The 21,235-nt window shown below is 36.3% G+C and overlaps 2 protein-coding genes and 1 non-coding gene across 4 annotated transcripts in view; 2 read left to right on the plus strand and 1 right to left on the minus strand.

Annotated features, from left to right (window-relative positions):
* Positions 1–21,235, minus strand: part of LOC135717164 (trichoplein keratin filament-binding protein) — a 100,133-nt gene that overhangs the window by 28,457 nt on the left and 50,441 nt on the right. The gene's annotated exons all lie outside the window — the stretch shown is intronic.
* PGRP-LB (Peptidoglycan recognition protein LB) lies at positions 1,417–18,542 on the plus strand. Of its 2 annotated transcripts, none has more exons than XM_065239126.1 (3): positions 1,417–2,110; positions 17,922–18,239; positions 18,304–18,542. In XM_065239126.1, the coding sequence occupies exons 1-3, from the start codon at positions 1,933–1,935 to the stop codon at positions 18,522–18,524; spliced, it is 717 nt and encodes a 238-aa protein (XP_065095198.1). In that variant the 5' UTR covers positions 1,417–1,932; the 3' UTR covers positions 18,525–18,542. The 2 variants fall into 2 exon arrangements, with proteins under 2 accessions (XP_065095198.1, XP_065095199.1); XM_065239127.1 differs by lacking the exon at positions 1,417–2,110 and adding an exon at positions 11,007–11,086.
* TRNAV-CAC (transfer RNA valine (anticodon CAC)) lies at positions 2,664–2,736 on the plus strand. Its single transcript has one exon. It is a non-coding gene; the product is annotated as a tRNA-Val (tRNA).

Here is a 21,235-nt window from a genome sequence, read left to right on the forward strand (position 1 = left end):
CTAGCCCATGTTGGCCGCTTGAACACTGGATTCCGTATGTATTGTTTCAAGATAGTTATAGAAAAAATGCTGTGATGTGTGCGCGTAGATACATCCGCGTAGTAAACCGATTGAATAAGTAAATCCGTTTCGAACGAAATATCTAAATTATGTAAGTTACGAAAACCGCGCGAATTCCGAAAGCCGTGCGAGACCACCGAAGCGAAAGGCGAAAGGCTTATTATCATTTAAAGAGTGCCACCAAAATAAATGTGATAGCCTATGTTGGCAAGTTGATTAATTTTGGTTTCCTCTCTAGATATTCTACTTATTTACTACTGAGCTTTGTATCAAATTAGTTAATTTACGTATCAATCATTTCAAGATTTCGCGACCGTACCGAACAAATTCTATACTACATAAGCTCAAAAGCGTTTGACAAGCTCTACCGTATTGCGTATCACTTCTGCGTAAGCTCCGTAGACGTAGGCGCGTTGAATACGACAGTCGGCAAAGGTTTAACCTGTACCAACACCGCTTAAGGGACGACCAAGGGGAGGGCCTTAAGAAACTGTACGTATTTGCATCCAAATCTGAGATCTATTTATATATTTTTTTCATAATAGGCTTTTACGAAGCCTTTGCAGCAAAAATATCTGATTTTGATGAATAGCTACTGGTTATTTAAATTGTCAACAAACCTTGACATACCATTGTTTTAAGGTATATCAAAATGTAACGTTCTTAGCTTTCATGTGGGGCGAACAAATTTCTAATATTAATGAGCAAATTTCCAAAGATTAGCTTGAAAACAACCTTAGATATTAAATCTGCAAAGAGTAACAGTTTGAAAAGTAATATTTCCACTGTTAATAGGTTGTGGGTGCCGTAATTTGCCCCACCTGACCATTCATGAAAGACAATTAATTTGGATTAACAGACACAATTTTAGTGAAATTAGCTATTTTTACTCCTGTTGGCTAAACATCCGGAATAGCTTTTAACAGACATAGTGGAATTGATCTCTTCTGTATTGTTTTTATTTCAGTGTTATCTCGCTCAAATTGATATGGTTCAAGCAATCATATCGATCCAGCGACTTTTTCCAGAATCAATCTTCTCCTACAAATTCTCACCGGGATGATTTAACAGGTTTAATTTATTGATGGAAATTAATATAATTCATAAAATATCATGAATGAAAACTCACGAAACACCGTTATTTGTTGACTTCCTTACTTCCTTGTGACAAGTGACCAGTATTTACTACAAAATTCATTGAGACTGTTTTGTAACATTGACAAACAAGTGCTTCCATTCACGTATGAATAATAATGCCCATCTGGTTGATCGGAAGTCACCCGACCAAAGCCACTACACATGCTGGAAAGCGTATATAAAAGCAAGAGCTTTCACTCGACAGTGTGTCATTGCCAATCCGAGTCCAGCTTCGAAAAGTAGGCGTTCCTGATCGATTCTTTATTAAACGTACGCGTCGAAGGTTTTATATTTTTGTCTTCATTCGTAACTCCTCTTCTTTCAATACACCGCGCGCTCACGTATCGTGACCGGAGTGGTGTCGCGAGTTAGTGTTGGTTTTATTAATGATTAGTGAATTAATTTCGCTCACGGTGAACCACCCGAATGCTAACAACCAGACGAATATTATCGAAAAGCGGGAGAAGAAGCGTTGAACCGGCTAGGTGGGCTCAGTGCGTTAGTGTAGTGTAAGCGGGAATCACGGAAAAATACTGGTTTTCTATTACGAACAGTTAACCAAATATCTAGTGCAGTAAAAACAATAATAGTTTGACAAAAAAAAACATGCTGAACTGTTAAACAGCACAAGCAAAACCACCTGTAAAACATATGAGTCAAGGGAAGTACATTCACTGATAATTCAAGTGGTCATGACAGTGATTTATGTGCATCATTTGATAATGGTAACATTTTATGTTGTCATTGGGTGTAAGTGAACGTGCCGAAAACTTACCGACAGTTACACAAGTTCAAAAATTCATGACAAAAAATAAACTTCACAGCAAAATGTTTACGCAAGTTGAAGTTTTTGGCGTTCTAATAGTAGCTGTTCTACAGATCTTGATCAACCTTGATGGAAGCTTAGGCTGTTGTAAGTATGATTAAATGAAACAATGACCCGACATGTTTAAGCGATAAGCGTTGTTTGTCTTAACCATTCCGTGGAATTTGTAATGTCATTGCTCAAATTTGTAAGATTTTCGATTCTAAACATTTTTTATATTTTTAAAGTTTGTTTCCAACAATTATGCTTCGTACACAGACAATTCGGATGTCATTTTATACGTACTCTACCTTGCACGATTAAATGCAAATTAGTGTTCAACATACGTTATTTCACGTTTGAGCAAATCACTTAATTACTTCATGAAAAAAAAAAGTTGTGGTTCTGAACTATGTGGAGGAACCCAATGGCTTCATTTCATCAATGTTGCAAATGAAGCTGAAGCAACGAAACGATGATAACAAGAAACTGCTACACAACCAAAAAAAAAACACTATCGCGGTGTCGGTAGCACATAACATAAATGTGTAACTCCATCCACAGTTTTTGTTTTATATATTAAGTAGACAAGATCAATTACCTTCCTAATCCTATCATATCTATCTAAGCTGTAGGCAATTCAATTCTACTTATCTTGTTCGTTTCCGTAGTGTAGCGGTTATCACGTCTGCTTCACACGCAGAAGGTCCCCGGTTCGAACCCGGGCGGAAACATGTTCTTTTTTTTCATACGTAGCCACGCCACATTAAGGAACAAAAAGTGCTACACGCGGATCCCAGATGATATTTTTTAAGATTCTTAGTTTGGCCTTGTATGGTAAGAAAAATATAAGACTCCAGAATGCAAAACAATATTTAAAATTTAGAGTCCAGGTTTAGACATTTTTTGTGATCTCAAACTTTGAAAAAATGTCATGTTTTAAAGAACGAAAAATCTGCTATGAAAAATCAAAGGATGAAAATTCCTCATCTGAAAACGTTTCTAATTGCGAGATCCAGGGTGTCCGTTCAAATCCAATTTTTCTATTCCAGGTTATTTAAAAATAAACCCAACTCAAACATCACACCTTTGTTATAAAAAAGCGTTCAAAAACAACCGATTAGAGATAATCATATAATTTTTTGAACAGAATTGTTCTACAATACGTCTACTTTGTATAAAACAATATGTGATGAGATTTACATTAACATTTTGATGAATGTGGGCGTCTTAGTGGAATACCTGTATAATGAGACAGAGAAGGATAAGTAATTTCCATTTAATTCCACTACCTTATATGCTTATCCTTGACAGATACGCGTATTTCGTCTACAATGTGCAGACTTCTTCAGTGTCTTGTACTAATACTAAGTCGAGTATTAGTACAAGACACTGAAGAAGTCTGCACATTGTAGATGAAATACGCATATCTGTCAAGGATAAGCAAATAAGGTAGTGGAATTAAATGGAAATTACTAATTCTTCTCTCTCTCATTATACATTAACATGTTTATTACCCAGATCTCCACAATCTCATGGAATCATGAATTCGTATACAATAAAAGATGCATGCTACTAAAAATGAGCCTGAAACACAATGAACATTTCAAAAGGTCCTATCTGCTTTGATCGATTATCTTCATCGACTATTTTTGTTTATAGCAGGGCTGGTAGCCATCACTGCTGTCAAAAATAGTAATTTTAGTGACCATGTTGAAGAAATAAGTGACTAAATAGTTACTGTTAGTTTTAAGAATAGTGACTAAAAAGTGACCCTGAATTAAATTAAAAATATATTTTATTGAAAACTCTTAGGAATTTCTGAGGAGCACAACTCCTGTGAACTTCAAAGGAAAATTCCAAGGGCATTCTGAGAATAATTTCATAAAGTGTGTCGGAGCATAAGTTCTTGGATTTTTTTTTGAAAATACTAAAAGAAGGATTACAATTAAATCTGAGAATAACTCCAGGACATCTTCAAAGGAATTCGGAAAATAAATTCAGGAGAGTTTTCCAAACAAATTATGAGAAGAAATTTTAGGAAATTGTGAGTAGAAATGCCAATGAATTCTTAGGAGAATTTCAGTGTGAGTAGAATTCCAAGTGAGATTCAAAAGGAAATCTGAAATGAATTCAATGAAAATTCTGATAATCTTTCCAAAGGGTGTCTTATTGTGGAGAATTTCAAGATAATTCCGCTAAAAACTAAAAGAAAATTGAATTCGAAGGATAGCTTCAACGAAATTTCCGTTGAATATGAAATGGACTATTCTGAGAACTTCCCAAATTTTTCCTATGAAGTTCTCGAAATGTTTCTGAATACCACTGTCCTTCTGTGAAGTTTTCGAAGTTTTTCTAAATTTCTGGAACTTTTGTGCTCCCGCAATTTTCATGGAATTAGAATGAAATAATTAGTATAGTTTTATGATTTTCACTGAAGTTCTCATGATTTTTCTGAAGTTCATGAACTTGCCATTAAATTATAGACACTAATTTAAAACTTCTTCAATAGTTTAGACTTTCCGGGTGTTATTAAAACTGCCTAAACGAATTTCTTTAAAGTTCTCTAGGTTGCCCTTTATCAGTATTTTTTAACAACCCACAACTTTACTGAAATTAATTGATTTGCCTTGAAGTTTGGACAATTTTCCTTATGTATTCTAACCATTAAAAACGCTCTCTTATTTTCCCTGAACTATGCTTACCTGAAGTTCTCTAAATTTGTTTGTCCGGCAAATTTTCTGATATATATTATATATTTAAAATTCCCTGACGTTTTCAGATCAATCATAGAATTCTTGGAATACCCCATAATGCCACGGAATTCCTTGTAAGTCGCTACAAATTTGCTTAAGTTAATGGGATTATTCTGAAGCTATTTGATCGTTCTCGAAGTACTCGGAACTTCGCTGAATATCAGGAAACTATCTGAATTCTAAGTTCTCTGGAATTTCTTGAAGATATTTATCGCTGCTTGCTAAAATAGTTCTCGCATTTTTTTAATGAATGGAACTTCGTTGATATTCTCTAATCAACTTAGCTAAACTTTCGTATTTTTTAAAGTTCTTGATATTTCCATGATATAACACCCTTAAAATACTCTCTTTTTATCACGTTCCAGAAGTTCTATCGGAGCTTTGTTGAAGTTTCTGGAACTTCTTTAAGGTTTCTAAAATTTTCTTTAAATTATTGGAACTGCCCTTTGATTCTCTGATCTGTCTTGCTGTTTTCGAAGCTTTCCTAAAGCTCTCAATTCTATTGAAGATAAATTTCCCTGAAATTCTTTGGACTTCTGTGAAGTTCCTGAAATATTTATGAAGTTTTCATAAATTATCTGATGGTCTCTGTACATCCCTGAAATTCTCGGAACATCTTAAGGGTTCTAAATTTTCTATAGATATTTAAACTGGTCTAAAAAGTCTGAACTAAAGTCATGGAAACTGATCTTAAGATCTGAAATTCCCCAAAGATCTCTAGGAGATCTAGAGAGATCTAGAGATCTTTTCTGAGGTGCTTAATTTTTTTTTAATTTGCACAATACCCCTCAAGGTTTCTATATTTCTCAAGTTTGCTTAACACCTGTGATGTGCTCTGAAATTCTAGGAACTTCATAAAAGTTTCTGAAAATTTTAGAATGTTAAAAGCAAGGTTGAAAATACTCATTTCAGCTAAAATAATGTTTTTCGAAATAATAAATCCAAAAGATGGTATGATGGCATGTTTTACTTGTAACTTACAAGAAGAGGTTACTAAGTATGCGTTTGAAACATAAAACCTGTACATTTTGATTTCTATGAGTCACAATCAGCGATTTGCTGATCGCTGAGTGAGTGAGTGAGTGTGTGTAAAATCGTTGATTTTGACTCTCATGAAGTGAAATAAACAGGTTTAATATGTCAAACACATTCTTTGCAACCTCTTCTTGTATCCTATCAATTCAAAATATGATTATGGCATCTAATTATTTCATAATAAAAAAAAAACATTGTTTTAGCTGAAATGAGTACATATTTGCCGAAGAACCGATTTGAGGATGTTAAAGCTTCCAGTAAGTTCCCTATAATTTCAGTGTGTTAACTTCCCTTATGTTCCCGCAGTTTGTTTATGGAGCTTTACTGAAATTCTCAGAATTTCCTTTCATTCCTCAGAACTTCTTCATAGTTCCTACAATTGTTGTGAAGTTAATGGGACTTCAATGAAGATCTCTAATATTTCATAAAGTTAATTACGAACTTGAAATAAATCATTTAATGTTTTCCTTAATTCAGGCACTTTGAAAATTTTCAATATCATGAACTTGTACATGGAATACGAAACTACAAGACATTGAATGTTTTTAGATTTTGTACGACCAAAAGTTATTAATGATTCAATCACTGATGTCTTAGATTATGCTAAATCAACATTGGTGTTTCTGGCACGTAGAATGGAGCACAACTATCATGACAAAAGGCAAAAAGACCATAAACACAATGTTTGGTTTTCCTATAGTAATTTCCATATAAACTTCAAATGGTTTGTGCCAAGTCAGTTACTTACTAAATGAGTTCAAATTTTGGTAGGCTAATCAGGACCCGATATGGAACTGTTTGAGCACTATTTTGCATCAGTCTAGTGTCCATCTAACCCAAAAAATAATCTAAAATTTGGATTTTCCGGGAAAAATGCGGGAAAACCCATATCGCACCAAGAAAGCACATATATTATATACTCATCCCAAATATCAACTTTTCCCGATCATACTTGGCATGCACGTTCAACACCGGACACAATCAACTATCTAAACAATCATGACGGACGCCCTGGAAATCTGTCGAATATTTGCAAAGTCTTAGTTCTTAAAATCTACGCCTATGATTTTCACATTTTTCCAATGTCCAAAATTTGGATTCCAATCTTCAAATTAGGAAAAAAGAGGAAAAAAGTTTGATTTCTAAGGTGATTAGATTGTTTAAATTATTTATATACACATTTCGAAAAATATTCCACAGATTTAATTTTTAAAATGTGTAGTAATTCAAAGATCGTGATTTTTTTCAAGTTCAAGATTTTAAAAGACATTTTATGAATGTATTTTTATTTTTACATAGAGGTATTGGAACATTTCCGAAGTTCCAGAGCGTTGAAAATTGTTGTAATGAATACTCTAAGTTTTATAATTTACTTTTAAAGTTTGGCCTAATGGTCCATTCGGTCTAATGGCGTTCGACATAATTGGCCTATACCCAGTATTGTCATAATTTTTATTTTTGTTGACTAAAAAGAATTTTCATAGTACCTAGGTAATAATTAAAAATTTAGAAAACATAACAAAAAAAAAGAGGCTAGGTGTAATGTCTAAGATCTTAGGATTGGGTTAATTTTGGACGTGTCAACAAATTTAAAAAAGTCTGAAACTTCCAAAAATAGGGTTAATGTACCGAATGTCGGCCTACATGTTCCTAATATTGAAACCGTATTCAAATTTTGAAGGCATGCATTGACAATTTTTCAATAGCAAACAAAATATCCATTTGATTTGTCCAGGACATTTTTATAGATTATAGATCCATAGACCAACATTAGAGCCATTTTTTCAATTCTAGATTTTGAACTTCTTGAACTTTTCAAATTCTGAAACTCGGGGAAAAGTCGATATCTCAAACATTTAAAATGTCACGTCCTGAACTTCGATAACTTTTCACTATTCAATGACATGGACAAATTGTCATGCTCCAGAACATATTTTCTTCCAAGGAATCGAACAGGATTAAAATAATGTTTGATGTTTGTAAAATTAGTGCACTCAGTTTTTTTTTATACGGATGACATGTAAAAAAAAAGCTTTTGATTTTTCACATGCTCACATATTTAAAAAATGATTTCGATACCATTCGCAATTATAGCGGACCATAGCATATAGACATGCTCTAAAAATTTCAGTATTTACACAAAAACTGTGATTTTTTTTTTTTTAAAGTATTTCATTAGATTACCCTGAACGAGTCATCGAAGCGCATGAGCATTATAAAAAAGATACAATGATAAAAATAAACATCTCCGAGACTCTGTAATGGCAGCTAAACACGTCTTGAAAACCTTCAACATAATCTTAGAAACACCTTTAACACGTTAAAAACATCAAAAATTACCTCCCTATCGCTAAACAAGTCTATAATTACTAAAAATGGTGGTGATGAAAAAGGTCTGTCTACTCTTAGATTATCTAGAGAACGACAATGGTCCTAAAAACGCAAAAAAAATGGCCCAAAAAACCGAAATGGTCTAGACAAAATGACCTAAATTATAGAAGAGCCTTGAAACCGCCAAATGTTGAAAATTAGTTTAAATTTTCGATTTTTTTTATAATTTCAAATTCAAGCCGTTTTACAAGAAAACAACTTTTTTTTTCCTTTGGTTTGTTTTCCGAGCTGAGCACCAATGCTACCGACGCCAGGGAGGCAGCTCCCACACCTAGATCCATCAACTAATGAACCGAGGACTAACGGCTTTACTTCCCCAGAAGAAAGGCGTGATCAGAGATGTTATGCCTCAGAAAATTCCGGTGGCGCTGACTGGGATTGAACCCAGGCTCTTTGGGGTGAAAGGCGATCATGGTTACCACCACACCACCGGCGCCGCTGACCCCCCCTAGAATTGATTTCGGTAAACTATCAAGATTGATAGAGTAGTAGACAAATGCCGAATGGTTAGAAAAAACTTTTTTTTTTATTTCGTCGTAAAATTTTAATTTAGTGCTTCGTAAAGCGGATATTTTAACGGATTTTCTATATTTTCCGGATACAGACCACTTTTCCGTTTCATCGAAGGTAGTTTTGATCATAGGGTTGGTGAGCCAGTAATGGAGGAACTTCTTTGTTAAACAACAAATAAACGTTCTTTATACCATGTTCTGTTCATACTTTAATCTATGACCTTTATTTTGCTGGAAAAATATTTCAAATTTTCAAACATATTTAAATTGTATACATTTTAGGAAAACTCGTCCAATACTGTTCCAGTAGTTGTGATAGTTGGTAGTTTTGGTTCCTATAAAAGTGGAACGCATTAATTTCTAATGGATTCTATTATAGGAACACTATCGCAACTATAGATGCAAGGAGTCAACATCTTAAGAAAAATTAATTGTTTGTCGTCATTTTTGAACAAAAATTTTAAGTTTCAAATTTGCAAATTTACATTATTTAAAGAGAGTTACCGATGGAAAGGTTTTCCACAATTGTTCTGGTATAAATAGTCCCCATACTTTTAGGTTATTTAGAAAAAGGTGAAGCTCCTTTGAACCTTTTCTACAAGTAAAAAAAAAAACATATGACAAGAAATGTTCATAATTTTTGTAAGAAATTGACGATACATATTTGTAAAGTATTTATTATAATTGTAACCACCAGCGTGAGCAGCAGGGTGGGCCGACTCGCTGTAAAATTACTTTTTAGACTAATTGGATAGACGCTGAATTTAGAGCACCGAGGTCGGTATAATTTTACCGGGGTCATAAAATGAAGTTAACTGAACAAAGTCTGTACAAATTTGGAATAAATTTTCAAATTACCTTTGAATTTTTTTTTGCTGTTTTTAAAACTTTTACCGAAAGGGATGGCCCTGGCATAGTGGTGAACATTCATACCTCTCACGCCAAAGTCACGAATTCAAATATCATCCCCGGACAATTCAATAATGACGCAATAGTGATAAAGTAACTATAACAAAAAAATACCGAACAGTTCTGTAGTTCAAAAATTACCAAACTGCGGAGGCCTGAATTAGTGTGTGGGTACCCGAAACATCTCTTAAAACCCATAAAAGGAAAATCGTTTAATTTTGTCGAACCCCTTAACGGAATCCCTCTATAAAGACATTTTTGAGTGTGTTTATTTATTTCCTTTTAATTCCGGTAAAATTGCTTATCTGTCTACTACTTGCAGACTTCATCAGTGCCATGCACTCAACACAAACATTGGTGTTGAGTACTTGGCACTGATAAAGTCTGCAAGTAGTAGACGAAATACGCATATCTGTCAACAGATAAGCAATTGTAACGGAATTAAAAGGAAAAAAATCAACACATTCAAAAAGCTCACCATAAAAAATTTCCAGTAATTTTGTTTTTGCTATGATAAAAGCTGTTACCCTAGTGAAACACAGACACAATGAATACATTTTCATGATCTACTACGGTGCCCTAAAGGCCAAAAAACAACTCTCAAATGAACAAAATGACTGAAGGTGACAGTTTAAGAGTTGTTTTCCCGTGACCTTCTGTGCACGTAAGTGATGCAACTAAAACCAATTCAAATGCGATTGTGATGCTGTCATAGCTTTTTCAAATTTGTTAGCTTCAACATGTTTTTGTAAACAATCCTATCTTATTTGTCAAGTCGTCTGCCTTTTTCGAAGGTGTGTCATGATCTGGAACAGAGCGTCCTTCCTCAACCACAAACTGAAAGGCTGATTGATCTCTTAACCAAACAAGCGCCGAATGGCACACATGGCTTAAGTAATCGACCGACCTCGACCTATATCGCAATTCAATATCATGGCCCAAAACGATAGCGACAGTATCGGTTACAGGAACGGTGATTTTTAAAATAAATAAATGGGAAATAAGTATCACGCAAAGTGAAGCCGGAAAAAATAGCCACGATCAATGTAAATAATTGACCGTCTGCTGCGGCGGGGATTTTTTGCTCAATGGAATCTGTCTGAGTGGAGTGACGTCGGTAAAATCCGTAACAACAACACTGTTTTCAAAACATTTGAAAACAATGCAGATTATACATACTTCACGGAATTGAGTGGCAACGAAAATCATATCAAGAGCACAAGAAGTTACGGATTACACGATGATCGTCAATCCCCTATTGAATTAATCATTCAATTAGCCCCAGAGGTGGGCTTACGTCAAATCAACAAGCTGGATCGATAACATTTCGTACTCGCACAACACTGAGGAGCATCATGATCCAGCTGGCCAAGTCGTTTCACCTGTTGCGTTGCTGTTATCAATGACAGTCGCGTGTTGTACGTTAAGCATGATGGACCATGTGGCGGTAGATACGATTTATAATAAAACTCTACTAGAAGGTAAATATTGACTGTTGGCACCTGTTCGCTACCAACAACGAATTGTTGTTAGGCACTTGTTATACCAATCTTGATCAATCAAAAAGTTTGCGGTCAGTGTAAATAAACCGCATGTTGTGTTGGCTATTGGCGGCAATTTGGTAGCAAAGGTGAATAGTTCCGCAATACGGTAAATACTCAATGATGATGGTTTTTGTGCAGTATCGAGACAGATGTTTATCGTTGTGGGAAGTACACAGTGATTCAATGGTGCTTGAACTTGTAATTGTCCTCAACGATTTAATGACGATGATTAACAGATGAGCGTGAGAAAATTGACCGTTTTGTTTGTAAATGGAAAACTACTGAAGGATGAATTAGTGCATCTATCTTGATTTTTTCAATCAGACAATTTGTGTGACGTGACAAGTAATTTGAGTTAAGTTCGAGTATGATATCGTTATATGGAATATTGTGCACCATCTAACAACACGTAGATTGCTTTAGAAATGACTTAATGGTATGCGGATCAAACTTCTTAAAGACAATATTGATAGAAGCGAAAAGGAAAATCAGCCATCACAGCGGCCATTTGTGGATTCTATTAACCTTGTCTTTGTGATTCTGTCACCATCCTTCATCAACGGATGAATTTGGTAAAGGGAATGATCAACCCGATTCGTACCTTCCTAAAAATTGTCCTTTGCTCACTTTCTACACTTTATGTATACAATTTTGACTCTGCCGTACTATAACGGAACTATCAACTCTATACTTTCATCTCCTCATCTATCGTATAAAGATGTCCACTTTTTTGAGTTTTTACTCAAAACTTCTAGAAAAATTACCGTGCACACTTAGAAATAACTGCTTTTACACGAGACGTAATCCATATTGGACGTAAATCATAGAACGTAAACAAACATTTCATGTAAAATTAAGTGTTCTCAAACCGAAACATCAGCTAGTTGACGAAGAGAACGTTTGATTGAATTGATTTTCACGTTTCTTTCAACTGATTCTTATGTCAAAAGGCCCGCTTACATGTGTCGGTCTCAGGGTACCGAAATTTACATGACTTTTTAGTAGTGTGTGTATATTTTCCCAGAAAGACTTGACTTTTCTGAACAACTTTGTTTCAGGCGACATATTGATCAGAAGTGACGTTTTCGTGCTACAATTTATTGAAAAATGTCAAAGACGCAATTTTAAAAGAAATTAGAAAATCCTAAATGGCCAACTTTGCAAATCGAAGAAGTGTCGAGTCAAACTTTTATTATATTTTTTATGCTATTTGGTTTGAAACTGCTCTGCTTGTCTTTGACGTTCTTATACGAGATATCGCCTAGAGCTGGGACTTCAACTATCCGGATACTTCAGTTTTTTTTTCAATAGAATTACTTTCCGACAAATGAAATATCGTTGAATTGATTTTCAGTTTACAGAATATTGAAATAAAATTAATTGAGAAAACGTTGAGATGGTTATCATGCGGATAGTAACCATCCGGATATCCGGATAGTGAAAATTTAAATTTATTCTCCCTTTAACAATTTTCTTTTTTACTGTTCTATTTGCCAAAAAGTTGGTTCTAGGTTGCCCATGTGACCTGATGTGGAATGGCAGATCTGTTAATTGCCAAAAATTAATAACATTGAAAAATAAAAATATCCGGATACTCGAAGTCCCAGCACTAATCGCCTGCTATCAAGTTAGTGTTTTTTGAAGCACTTAAACAGTTACTTATTGAAAGCTTTCTATGCCAACCAATCAAAGCATGAATTCGCATATTGTGTGGTAGGCACAATGATAGTCTATACCCAGGGAAGTCGAGAACATTTCCAACCCGAAAGATGTTCTAGACCTGCCCGCGAATCGAACCCGCCACCTCCAGCTTCGTAATACCGTGCCTTTACTGACTAGGCTATTTGAGGCCTCTACGATATGTCTACCATAACTTCTATCTCTATTTATTAATTATTAAAATATGTACAAAATCAACATGTTGGCGAACTAGTGATTTATTTATTTCTGTAATTGTATTAGAAATACAATTCATTGCATTGGCAAAATTCTTTGTTATTTGGTGCAGGAGTCACTTTATGAATATCAATATCAGACTTAGGGGATCATTTATTCGCTAGATAAGTGATGAAATAACAGAACTGCACTAGAGAACATGTTAGAACCTGTTGTGAAAGGTCAGCGGTCAGAGTATTTAAATAGTAATAGTTTCAATCCTTTAAATTTGTCGAACCTCTTAACGGAATCCCTTTATGAAGAGCTTTGAGTGGGTTGGTTTATTTCTTTTAAATTCCGTTATAATTGGTTATCTTTTGACAGATACGCGTATTTCGTCTACTACTTGCAGACTTCATCAGTGCCAGTGCCAAGTACTCAGTGGTGTTGAGTACTTGGCACTGATGAAGTCTGCAAGTAGTAGACGAAATACGCGTATCTGTCAAAAAGTAATAGTTTGTTGATACCAAAACGATCGGTATATCGGGAACGTCATTCTAGTGAATCCGCGTTGAATTTGGTATTATGGGGTGTTTACACTTATGCTTTTTCACTAGCGCTAATGCAAGCAAAAAAGCTCACTAGCATAATGTAAACAGGGCATCAGTGTCTACCAGCATAACATTTCAGGAGCAACTGAAATTCGTTCTAGTTGACGAGTACACTAGCGCGAGTAAATCCGCACAGATGTAAACAGCCCATTAGCGAAGTGGTAAGATAGCTTGGAGCGTAAAGATACGATTTTAGCTGTTTTTTTGGATCTAAACCGGAGTTTTGAAGCATTTTCTAGGAGTTATGGTGACATAACTCAACGGACTGCTTTTAATGATTTTGTTTCCCGTGAGGAATAACCTTGGAGTTCCCCAGGGAACTATATTAGGGCCTCTTTTATTTATTATGTCAATTAATGAGTTGCGACGTGTTTTACTATTTTCCGACATTAATCTTTTTGCAGATGATACTGTGTTATTCATTGTAGCTAAGGATTTAGATGATGCCGCTTTACACTTGAATGAAGATTTGCATTCTCTAAGCAGATGCAATTGAAATTGAATATAAGTGAAACTAAATTCATGGCATTTCGCGGAACTTCTCCGTAGTAATTGATGATGAGGATATTGATAGCGTTCGGGAGATTAAATATCTTGGCGTAGTTATTGATGACAAACTTAAGTTCAACTCTCACATTGACAATGTCATCAAGAAAATTGCAAAGAAGTATGGAATTCTATGTCGATTAAAAAACGATTCAAATATTACCAGTAAAATACAGCTATACAAATCATTCATCTCTCTTAATCATTTTATTTTGAGCCAATGCCACACAAATATCGAGATTACTGTGCTCGCAGAATAAAATATTGCCTAAATAGATTCACTTCCTCAACTTTGATGCTAGACGGTGTGAAGCAAATGTGGTTGTCGGTGAAGTAAATAATTGTATATTTGACTATGGTGTTCATGTTTAAAGTAGTTAACGATTTGCTGCCTCGATATTTGTGTGATCGAATTGAAAGAGGATGTGATTTTCATAGATATAAGACTAGAAACGCGGATGAAATAAGAACATCACATTTCTTGACCTGCGCTTCACAAAATTCATTGTATTTTAAAGGAATAAATATTTTCAATTCGATGCCTAGACACATTAAACCTGCAACTACACTTACAGAATTAAAGATACAATGCATTTCAAACGTTAAAACTGTTAATTTATTTTTTGATAAACATAAAAAGGAACATTGAAGCTTATTTGACTGTCGGGGGTTTGTGAGCATTCCTTACGTTGTTGAAAATTACGATAGCATCAGATTACGGACTTGCTAGTGTATTAGAATGTGTTGTTGATTATTCATGATCTGTTGATCGCTGGGAATGTTAGTGACTATTTGAGGTGAACAAAGAGGTGAACGCTTAAGCTTTTTCACATTTATATCGCTGTGAAGCAACTGAAAATTGTTGAGGGAATTTATATCTATAACTGTAACCAGTTCGTTTTTGTTTGCTAGTCTGGTCAAATGTTATACTTAATTACCTTAAAGATAAATCGTCCACTTCAAATCTTTGTAGGGGTAAGCGGTGGTACCATCATCTTATCATCTTAGTTCCGTTAGAAAACACGGCCGTTGAATGTTGAACCTGACTCATTTTTTGAATTCTGTTTATTTAAATTTGCAAAAACGCAGGTCACTCATAGACTGAGTACATTTTCCCCGATTTTCTTTAGAAATCTATTCGTACACGCAAACCAAAAATTTATTACAATGAAAGTTAGTTCTATTTCCTATCATCCTCTGTTCATGAACATCGCAACGAATGTTTGAAGTTGACCTTGCAGACGATGCAATGAACACAAGCGAGCATTTGCATTGATTATTATGTATAACATGGTAGAACGGCGCAAACACTTGCCTCGAATCTCTCCAGCAGAAAAAAAAAACAAACAAAGTCGAGTATGCGAGGAAATGTGTGCTTCCTGTTTGGTTTTAGCCTATCGATATCCCGAAGCATAGATAGAGTAGTGGAGGAAGCATAGGCCTGATAATCGTTAGTGGTTCGAGTCCCCTAGTCGGCACTTTTTTTTCGACATGATTAATTTCACTAAATAATACACTCCACATTTTTCTTTCTCCATTTTCTTGCATTGGACCGCAGCTCGGTGTATGGCATCCTCTGTTCATGCGATCTCCACTAACATCCTAATTGTAAGCGAATTTTACATCCCCCGGTTGGGTATATATTAAGAAAATCGATGAAAATATTAATCAGTCCGAACCGGAGATGAACCAGCCCCAGGTTGAAAATCTCTCAAATAAAGAAATCAAATCGATCAAATTAATCAATCGATGAATATACTCGAAGACTGACTAAAAAATTTCTTGATTTTCCTCATCATCACGCAGATACTTGAGGAAAATCGAAGGAAAATTTACTCAGTCACTCATAGACTGCGTTTTCACGAATGTGAGTAAATGGAATTCAATTTGAGTCGGAATCAACGGCCGTGTACGACAGCGCGAACACTTGTATAGAAGTTTAAATTGAGCGAGGACAATACTACCCATAAGCGCACAATAGTCCCATTTGAATAGGAAATCAAGCAAAAATGACACAGTTATGCTTTTATGGGCAGAATATTGCAGATAATACGAATCAAACAAAGATTTATTTTGTCAACCTACCTATTTGGTAAGTCTGAAAATCAAGCGTGGTGACATAACTAACGAGACTAACTATTTGTACTTATTTTCTAAATTGTAGAGCAAGGTCAGGCTTTATAGAAAACGTTTTGATTATCCGTCCATGTCCGTTCTATAGAGCAGAAATATCAAAAATATCAATGATCTCGATGGGAACGAATCAATCATGCGTTTGGTAAGATAGTTTAGGTTAAAAACTACAAAACAAAGTCTATAAGAACGCATAATATGAATATATGCATCAATTCTTCTAGAAAACAAAAGATTACATTTTGTCTACCTTCATCCGTATGCCGAAGTGAATCCCGTGACGTGAATCCCAATGTGTCTGAACGGATTTTTTTTTTATTCTTTATTATAGAGACTTTTAGCCCTAGGCTAGTTCATCTCTATATTGGACGGAATTGAAACTCTTATGACGGAATTGGAATCAAGAAGCAGTGTTATTTTTTTTAATCGTTCGAAAAAACAGGTAAATTTTGGGTTGTGTTTAGTATGACGGAAATTATATCTTAACCCTATGAGAATTAATACGACAATTTTTTGTTGCTCATGTGTGAAGAGCTAGCTGATACGCTCTTGAACGTACATATACGTTGGTCTGTGAATATATCTTATCTAATGCGTTGACAAATCTTCCACCTGGATGATTGGTGACCATCAGCACCAATTGCTCAGGTGGAAGATCTTTCAACACATTAGCTTTGATTAAAATCAAATTGAAGACATCGATGACTGACGATAAACTGAGCTTTCTTTGTTTGCTGAGCATCGAAAGTGATATTCGATGGATTTTGAAAAAAAAAAATACATATAAAGGACGTTTGGTATTTTCGGAATTCAGGAGATGCTCGAATAGTAGTCAACGCAATTTATTTGGGACTGAATGACAAAAATACCAAACATTCATTTTGAAAATCAATACCAGCCGAAACCCTGAATCAATCGTTTATAAAGAAACTTTCTGAAGGTTTTTTTTTCTTCGATTTGTTTTCCGTCGATCTTGTTTTCCGTACCGAGTATCAAAGCTACCGATGCCAGGGAGACAGCTCCCACTCCTGGACCCTACACCTATCGACCCATCAACTCATGAACCGGGGACCAACGGCTTTACTTCCCTTCTGAAGGAAGGCGTGATCAGAGATTTTATGCCTCAGAAAATCCCGGCGGCGCCGACTGGGATTGAACTCAGGCCTTTTGGGGTGGGAGGCAATCACGCTTACCTCTACACCACCAGCGCCGCTCTTTATGAAGCTGATTATCGAAGATAATTCTTTGTGCAAATTTATAATCATTTACTTTCCTGTATTTTTTAAATATTTAAGATTGAAATTTAGAAAATATTTTAAAATTTATACAACGAAACCAATTAATATGGGGGCCTCCCTAATGAAAGCAGCCCCGGGTATCCCGGATCCTTTACCTTTTTTAACACATACTCATATTTTGTGGTTATGAATCAAACTGGAGAAAGGCCTTAATGATTGCACATACTGTTTACAGAATGAAGCACCCTAATCGTCAGTTAATCCATTATGAGACGTACATTTCAGTACGTTTATAATTCCTATGTATGATTCAGCACAGTTGCACAGTGATCTAGAGCAATTTCTAAAACCACTCTTTTTTTTCAACAGTACCTTACATGCCGAGAGAAACATGGGATGCCAAGCCGCCAAAAAGTGTAGAAAAATTCTCCGGACTTATTCCGTTCGTGATCATTCACCACTCGTACGAACCCGGTGCCTGTTTGACCGGTGCAGATTGCCGCAATGCTATGCTGAGTATGCAAAAGTTTCACCAACAGGATCGAGGTTGGAATGACATCGGATACACTTTCGCCATCGGTGGCGATGGACGAATTTACGAAGGCCGAGGATTCAACGTCATCGGAGCTCATGCCCCTCGGTACAACGATAAGAGTGTTGGAATCTGTATGATTGGTGACTGGAGATGTAAGTCGCAAATAGCTCAAAACTAAACATATTAGATGTTCACAATAATTCATAACCGTTGCAGATGAACTGCCTTCGGATGATATGATCACCGCTGCCCAGACCTTAATCGAGTACGGTGTACGAAATAACATCATAGCTTCTAACTACACACTAATCGGTCATCGTCAGGTAAGACCTACGGAATGTCCAGGCGATAGACTATTTCAGGAGATTCAGAGCTGGCCCCATTACTCGCCTATGTTGGACGTTGTGGATCCCAACAGTATTAAAACGTCTGACTGAATAAAACCAAACTTATTAGTTTACTGTTACACTGGTATATTTCGTATGATTTGCTTATAAAAGAACGGCAAAAGAATGCCCATTCATAATACCCTGTTCAAGGCAGCTTTGCCTTTATTGCATTCACTAAAACCTTATTAAGACTAAAATCTGTCTAGTGGTCCACCCTGGAGAAGGTGCTGAAGGGTATATTTGCGAGGCACTTAAGGATTGATTTGCTGCTTTACATAACAATTGCAGGGAGAACTATTTTAAAATCATTTTTTATACTGAAATAAAAGCAATTTGGCATAAACTAATTTAGTTCCATTCCAGGGCTGTCAAAATAGTGAAATTTGAAAAAACAAGTGACCAAATAGTGACTTATAGTTGTGAAAAAAAGTAATTAAAAAGTGACCTAAGAGAAGAAAACTAGTCGTTCTGATGGCACACCAAATAAATGTTTGATGTTTTAGACTTATTCTATTCGTATCTCATAAACACCTATGAACGATATGAACCGTCAAAGTGAAAGTCTAAATGGATAGCGTATGACCAAATTCACGGTATTAGCCAGGGTGTCTACTAGCTGGAAAACCAGGAATCCTCAAGAAATTATCTTTTACTTGAAAATACCTGGAAATCTCAGAGAATCTCATCATTACTGATGGAATTTTTTTTACTAAGGATATTTTAAAGAAAAGGATGCATTTTTAAATACAAACATTTAATTTTCCTCGTTATTTTCCACCTTCACATCCAGACCTCTAGAGTGGATTAATCTTCAGTAACAGATAAATTTTAAAAATTTAGAGACTTGAAATGTGTCTTTTTCTTTTGGTCCTAGAATAAAAAATTTTAAAATTGAACAAGGTTTTGAAATTCTGGTCTTAAAATTTATAATGCATACATTTTCGAGAATCTAGAGTCAAATTTCTTGCACAGTTTTAAAGGCTAATGGAATTATATTATAATTTCTATGGACCTAATTCCAAGGGAGCTCTGGGAAAAAAATCTTTGAGAAAAACATCAAGTGCAATCTGCTTTCAATGTATGTTGGTACTTCGGGGAATTTTCGATTTCATGTGAAGCCTGAAATAGTTTCTAATAGAATTTCAAGAAAACCCTCAAGTAAATTTAAATGGAAATTCATATGAATTTCTGAGGAGCAGAACTCTTGAGAACTTCAGAGGAAAATTCCAAGGGCAATCTGATGATAATTTCATGAAGTTTGTGAGAGAAAACTAATCCGGAGTATAAGTCCTTTGTATTTTTTTTTTTGAGAATACTTAGGGGGTGAGAGGGCTGCTAAAACGAGGATTACAATTTAATCTGAGAATAACTCCAGGAGATCTTCAAAGATATTCGGAAAAGAATTCCAGGAGAGTTTGTCAAACAAATTATGAGGAGAAATCTAAGGAATTTGTCAGAAAAATGCAAATGAATGCTTAGGAGACTTTCATGATGATCGATGACCGGTTAAACTTCAACAGCCACGTCAAATATGCCTGTGAGAAGGCTTCGAAGGCCGTCAACGCGATAGCTAGAATCATGCCGAACAACTCTGGTCCAAGCAGTAGGAAGAGGCGTCTTCTGGCCAGTGTCTAGTCGTTGGTACTGAGGTACGGAGGTCCAGCCTGGGTTGCAGCACTGTAAACGAAGCAGAATCAAAGGAAACTGAGCAGTACGTTCCGGCTCATGGTGGCCATGCGAGTCGTGAGTGCGTACAGAACCATCTCGTCGGAAGCAGTATGCGTTATTGCCGAAATAATCTCTATCGGCATCACCCTGGCGGAGGACAGCGAGTGCTACAGGCGTAGAAAAGCCGGACGAGTACGGCAACAGGAGTGGAACACGGTAGAATGGGCACATAGACCAATACCGATTCTTTGGACCTGGGTGAACAGAAAACAAGGAGAAGTCAACACACACACACACACACACACACACACACACACACACACACACACACACACACACACACACACACACACCCACACACACACACACACACACACACACACTTACACACACACACACACACACACACACACACACACACACACACACACACACACACACACACACAAACACACACACACACACACACACACACACACACACACACACACACACACACACACACACACACACACACACACACACACACACACACACACACACACACACACACACACACACACACAGAAAGTCATCGTGGAAGGACTTTTCCCGAAGCACGACCCAACAACCTGGCCACCTACACCGTACGGAGAAGGAGAGGGAGATAACGTCGAAATCACCAACGAGGAGCTCGTAGTAGTGGCGAAAGGATTGAAGGTGAAGAAAGCTCCCGGTCCGGATGGAATCCCCAACGTAGCGTTGAAAGCGGCGATCCAGTCATCCCCGGACATGTTCAGGATGGTGCTGCAGAAATGCCTGAACGAGGGTCACTTCCCTGACAGGTGGAAGATACAGAAGCTAGTGTTGCTGCCGAAACCAGGAAAACCGCCGGGGGATCCAGCATCATACAGGCCTATATGCCTGCTGGATACACTCGGAAAACTCTTGGAGAGGATCATCCTAAACAGGCTGACGAAATACACGGAGAGTGAGCACGGATTGTCGGAGAGGCAGTTCGGATTCCGGAAAGGGAGATCGACGGTGGATGCAATTCGGACAGTGGTCGAGAGAGCTGAAAAGGCGTCCAAACAGAAGCGGAGAGGAGATCG

The sequence above is a fragment of the Ochlerotatus camptorhynchus genome, unplaced genomic scaffold (assembly GCF_037179485.1).
Source record: "Ochlerotatus camptorhynchus isolate MF236.1 unplaced genomic scaffold, CSIRO-AGI_Acam_v1.1 ptg000051l, whole genome shotgun sequence".
Lineage (NCBI taxonomy): Eukaryota > Metazoa > Arthropoda > Insecta > Diptera > Culicidae > Ochlerotatus > Ochlerotatus camptorhynchus.